Below are 5,494 nucleotides of genomic sequence, written 5' to 3'. Positions count from 1 at the left end.
CTATGGAACCTAAACACAGAGACACACACACACACACACACATATATATATATATATATATATATATATATATATATATATATATATATATATATATATATATATATATATATATATATATAACTATTGCAAAATATTAACCATTAATTTAATAGTATGGTTGAATTTAATCATGAAGGAATGAAACAAATAACATGATTTAATGAGCATGTAATTGATTGACTCATTACATTCATTTGTAGAAATATAAAATGAGTCTTTCAAATATTTTGTTTGTTATTTATAAATAAAATAAAATTGCTAAATAAAAAATTATTAACTTTTAAAAATAAATTTAATTGAATAAAAATCAATCATAAAATAGTTATATATAAATATATTTTATTTTGTTCTATGTATACTGTTTTGAAAATAGTTAAAGATTAACATTTATTGAATGCTATACGAATTTGAAAAATTTGCAATTATAATAATCTATGGCGAGAAAAAATATTCACTTCCTATGGAATAAACATAACTTTTTTTTCCTTTAAGTCATAACGTTTCATTTCAATATCCACTTGTAGCCTTAGGTTTTGTTGCTATTTTAATGGAAAATCCAAACCAATATTAAGCAATTGGGCTAGAGGATCATTAACCGGGCAGCCCAAAACCGCACTTGGGTTAAACCGCTTTTGGCTCAAATCGGCCGGGTATAAGTGTATAAGAAATGGTGGCTCTAATATCAATAGAAGTTCAAATCTTCAGCAAAGGTTTTAGATTTTTGTAAAACGGACTTTTCATGTTGATTGACCAAACTTTCAATTGATTCTACACTTTATGGCGTTTAACCCCCTACACAACTCGAATAATACAAAAAGCTCCAACAAAATTGAAGCACCCAACGACAGTAGACAGCTGCACATGGCGCGGAAGGTGTTCGACAAAATGCCTATGTGAAATTGATTCCGATCACGTTAACCATTTGCCCCCAATCAGGAAAACACGCCTTGAAAAACAAGCTTGGGAGGTGAGGAACGCTACTATCTACAACTTAACTGATCTCCGTTTTGACTTTCTAATTCGAACCAACTGCTCATATAATCTCATAAGTGCAAGTACATACATACATAGAGGTGTATTTGAGATCGAGAAATGTTGAGGCGACCCAGTCTGCTGTCAACTTTTTTGTCGGCGGCCAAACCATGTCTGCTTAATCAGGTACAGGAGTTTATTCCTTTGATTAGTTCTGAGAATGCTTCGATTTTGCTGCTCTTTATATCTATAGTTTTACCAAAAGATTTGAAGTTAATTTAAAGTTGTTTATCTGATATCTGTGCAATAAGCTTGGTTGATTAGGTATGGTTAAAATAGAGATGTTGAATTGCTTTGATTAACCTTAACCTTAAAGCCTGAGCTCCATTGTTGCTATTAGTATTTAGTACTCTAGTTTCAGTTCCAATCTTTGTTAAAAAGGACATATACCTTTGTGAGGCAATACACGTTACTGTGATTAGATGCTTTCACTTAGATGTTGATACATTTGCAATGATGTATATGTATGAGACAATCTTGTACTGATTTTGGAAATTTTGATGTGGAGCTAGTTTACAATTTATCTTATTAGTTGAAGATTCAAAACATTGGTTCTGTTATATAGAGATTTATAATCTTCACCTGTGGTAGAAGTAGAACAATGAAGATAGATGCATATAGACATTCACAAGATTGTATTTGTATACAGATGATTTTGTTATGCAATTCATTTACATAAATTGGTTATATTATCTTTCTTATTGACAAAGGTGGCATATGGATTGAGTTTTCTTGAAGCATTCAGCACAACAACATTACTTAAACCGGTATGTCAGTATCTACAATTAGATCGTTAAAGGTCTTTTATATAATTCAACTTAAAGGTTTAAAAATTATTTATATTTTAGTTGAACCAATATGATCATTTTTCCATCTTCTTTTTATGTAGGCAGAAGGTGGAATCCTGTCAAAAGCAAGGACTCCAAGCATTAACTTTGTATTAGGTAATTAAAAACACATTACATATATAGTTGAGATGTTTTTGTTTAAAGTTTAGATGTATTTGCTTGATAAATAATATAATATAATGTATATGTAGGAGGCCCTGGTGTTGGAAAGGGGACTCAATGTGCAAGGATTGCTGAGACGTATGGATTCACACATCTGAGTGTTGGAGACTTACTGAGAAATGAAATATCTTCCAACACTGAATATGGGTATGTGAAATATCTTCACCTTTTTAGTCAATAAATATAAGTAATGTTTGTTGATTTATGGTTTCAGTGAAATGATTTTGGAGACAATTACAAAAGGGAAAATTGTTTCTTCAGAAGTGACAGTGAAACTGCTAAAACGCACCATTGAATCTAATGAAACCGATAGATTTCTAATCGATGGTTTCCCAAGAAGTGAGGAGAATCGTGTGGCTTATGAACAGATTGTGAGTTACATTACTACATCCTTTCCTTTGTATAACTTAAATATATTATTTATTTGTTCATTAAAAATGAAAAATCTTATCATGTTTTGTTGTTACAAATTATTTGTAAGATTAGATTGGAATTGAACCGGGTGTTGTACTTTTCTTTGACTGTGATGAAGAGGAGATGCTGAAACGAGTACTACATCGTAATCAGGTGTGTGTGTGTTTTGTTTTTTTTTCTTTATTCCTTTTTTTTTTTTTTTTTTTGTAATTTGTTGTAAAATTCTAAAAATATTTGTGATTGTGATAGGGGAGGATTGATGATAATATTGATACCACAATGGAACGACTTAAAGTGTTTGAAGCTTATACTTTACCTGTTATTAAATACTACACTGAGAAAGGGAAGCTTTACAAGGTTCTGATTTCTGACTCACACTTTTAAGCAATATCTTTAAAAAATCTATATATGCAAAATATAATCATTCGTTTTTTATTTTTTATTTTAAATCATGCAGATTAATGCCATAGGATCAGAGGACGAAATCTTTGAACGAGTTCGGCCTATTTTCTCATCCCTACACACAACATGATGCCCAAAAGAAAAATCAAAATCATTTCTTGACAAGGTTGTTTTTTTCGTTTGACAAACCTATGTCATTAAAATATTGCCTTTCTAAAGATGATGGAAAATGTTGTAATATCTGTGTGTGTCAATAAATCAATCTTGGACTGGTTATAGGGGAAATAAGAATCTCTGTATTTTGTTAATTGTTAGGGAAAATAACACAAAAGCCATTGTTGTGTGGTTGGGGCTTAAGTTGTATTAAAACCATTCTATTTACTTTTATAAACTATAAACAATCCTACTTTTTGACTTGTTAAAGAATATTGTATCTTAATTAACAATACCAACCATAATATAGGACTATAGGTCCTGTGAAAGTGAAGTGTTATCAAACCCAACTCAACTTTTTGACTTTTAAAACAAGAACACCGTTTGATAAATATTCAATATGGGAAAATTAAATTAGTATCCTTTAAGAAAATAAAAAAACAAGCGAAATGTGGACATGAATATGATATATGAGTGTGAGTATGTATTCCAATGAAATGAAGGCCAACATATTACACAAAAAGGCCAATATAAATTAGTATCCTTATAACAAGTACCTCCTACAACTTAACTGTTTTTTTTTTTTTTTTCTTGAATGGCTGTTACTAGTATTATCCAGTGTCAAATCCTCAACGCATTTTCTTTCAACAAAAATCAAAATCAAATTAAGAAATTATCATTAGCCAAATTATCTCCAACGCAACTTCTTGTAAACCAAAAGCGTTTCCCGCAAACTAAACTTGAAGCACTTGCCAACGTTGTCGATGACCTTGAAGCCGCTGTCAAAAATGGCATACAGATCGATGATCCCAGTATGTTTTCTTCATTGCTTGAAACTTGCTTCCGTTTGGAAGCTGTTGAACAAGGTATCCGAATTCACCGCTTAATACCAAAAACACTTCTACGCAGAAACGTGGGTGTTTCATCAAAGCTTCTTAGATTGTACTCGTCTAATGGTTATATCGAAGAAGCCCACCAAGTGTTCGACTATATGTTTGACAGAAACTCATCTGCTTTTGCTTGGAATTCACTTATATCAGGCTATACCGAAATGGGATTGTACGAAGACGCATTGGCTTTGTATTTTCAAATGGTGGAAGAGGGTGTAGACCCAGATGGGTTCACGTTTCCTCGTGTGCTCAAAGCTTGCGGTGGCATGGGGTTGATTCACATCGGTCAGCAAGTTCACCGTGAGATTATTCGTTGTGGGTATGTGAACGATGGATTTGTGCTTAACGGGTTGGTTGACATGTACGCTAAATGTGGTGACATTGTGAAAGCACGTAAAGTGTTCGATAAAATTCCTTCAAAAGATCTAGTTTCTTGGAACTCGATGCTTACAGGGTACGTGAAACACCAACTCTTATTCGACGCTTTGGTCATATTTCGATTCATGATACAAGACGGGTACGAGCCAGACTCCATTTCAATTTCCACAATCCTCACAACTGATCTGTCACAAAAACTCGTATCCCAAATTCACGGATGGGTTATTCGTAAGGGAACAGAATGGCATCTACCAATCGCCAATTCTCTGATTCTTGTCTACTCAAATCATGGGAAGTTGGATTTAGCACGATGGGTGTTCGATGAAATGCCTGAAAGAGATTTGGTTTCATGGAACACCATAATTTCAGTACACAAAAACCACCGAAATGCCCTTTCATACTTCAATCGTATGTTGAATTCAAATACTTCCCCCGACGCCATTACATTCGTTTCTGTATTAACAGCATGTGCTCATTTCAGATTGGTGAAAGATGGGGAAATATTGTTTTCTAAAATGACAGAAAAATACGGGATAATTCCAAGTATGGAACACTACGCATGTTTGGTGAATCTTTATGGAAGGGCTGGATTGATTGTTGAAGCTTACAAAGTGATTACTGATACAATGCAATTTGCAGCAGGTCCGACTGTTTGGGGAGCTTTATTACACGCTTGTTATGTTTATAAGAATGTAGAAATTGGGGAAATTGCTGCTGAAAATCTGTTTGAGTTGGAACCCGATAATGATCATAATTTTAAGCTTTTGATGCAGATTTATGGGAAAGTGAAACGTGTAGATGATGTGGAAAGAGTTAGAGTGATGATGGTTACCAGAGGACTCGATTGTTAAAACTTAAAAAGACATATGTCATGTTTAATTGATATGAAATGAAATTGGAGTTTAGCCTAATACAATCGGGTTGCAATAATAATTAAAATTATGGTGGCAATTGGGTTTATGAGGGTCACATGTAGAGTCGTTGCATGATGGATGTTAGACATTAATCGAGTTGCATGGTATAATAATTATTAAAGTGTTGTTTTAAAGAAAAACAAAATCAAAGTTTTATAAGGTTAAAGTGGTCTTTTGAAAGAAACAAAATCAAAGTTTTTAGTAATTTAATCAGCAAAAAGAGAATCAATAATTAAATCAAAAAAAATTGCAGACTATA

The 5,494-nt window shown here is 32.7% G+C and overlaps 2 protein-coding genes across 3 annotated transcripts; both read left to right on the top strand.

The window, feature by feature from the left end:
* The first annotated feature begins 731 nt into the window (after positions 1-731).
* LOC145028492 (P-loop containing nucleoside triphosphate hydrolases superfamily protein) lies at positions 732-3,316 on the top strand. Of its 2 annotated transcripts, none has more exons than XM_078977187.1 (9): positions 732-1,009; positions 1,114-1,200; positions 1,785-1,841; positions 1,964-2,018; positions 2,114-2,231; positions 2,299-2,455; positions 2,571-2,651; positions 2,748-2,855; positions 2,956-3,316. In XM_078977187.1, exons 2-9 carry the CDS (start codon positions 1,135-1,137, stop codon positions 3,028-3,030), a joined length of 717 nt encoding a protein of 238 aa, XP_078833313.1. In that variant the 5' UTR covers positions 732-1,009; positions 1,114-1,134; the 3' UTR covers positions 3,031-3,316. The 2 variants fall into 2 exon arrangements, with proteins under 2 accessions (XP_078833313.1, XP_078833312.1); XM_078977186.1 differs by having other exon boundaries at positions 1,093-1,200.
* A 271-nt stretch (positions 3,317-3,587) lies between these two features.
* On the top strand, positions 3,588-5,237 carry OTP70 (Tetratricopeptide repeat (TPR)-like superfamily protein). The gene has a single exon (XM_078977185.1). It carries the CDS (start codon positions 3,649-3,651, stop codon positions 5,170-5,172), a length of 1,524 nt encoding a protein of 507 aa, XP_078833311.1. The 5' UTR covers positions 3,588-3,648; the 3' UTR covers positions 5,173-5,237.
* The last annotated feature ends 257 nt before the right edge of the window (positions 5,238-5,494 follow it).

This window comes from Lactuca saligna, chromosome 2 (genome assembly GCF_052625555.1).
Source record: "Lactuca saligna cultivar CGN05327 chromosome 2, ASM5262555v1, whole genome shotgun sequence".
NCBI lineage: Eukaryota > Viridiplantae > Streptophyta > Magnoliopsida > Asterales > Asteraceae > Lactuca > Lactuca saligna.
This window is presented reverse-complemented; position numbering and strand designations above follow the sequence as displayed.

What these genes read in the sequence shown, in the direction of transcription:
- LOC145028492 (XM_078977187.1), top strand. Translation starts at nt 1,135, where the DNA reads ATGTTGAGGCGACCCAGTCTGCTGTCAACTTTTTTGTCGGCGGCCAAA. An exon ending in TCTTCCAACACTGAATATGG is followed by an intron (nt 2,232 to 2,298) that starts GTATGTGAAATA and finishes TTATGGTTTCAG; the next exon opens with TGAAATGATTTTGGAGACAA. An exon ending in AGAAAGGGAAGCTTTACAAG is followed by an intron (nt 2,856 to 2,955) that starts GTTCTGATTTCT and finishes TAAATCATGCAG; the next exon opens with ATTAATGCCATAGGATCAGA.
- OTP70 (XM_078977185.1), top strand. Translation starts at nt 3,649, where the DNA reads ATGGCTGTTACTAGTATTATCCAGTGTCAAATCCTCAACGCATTTTCT.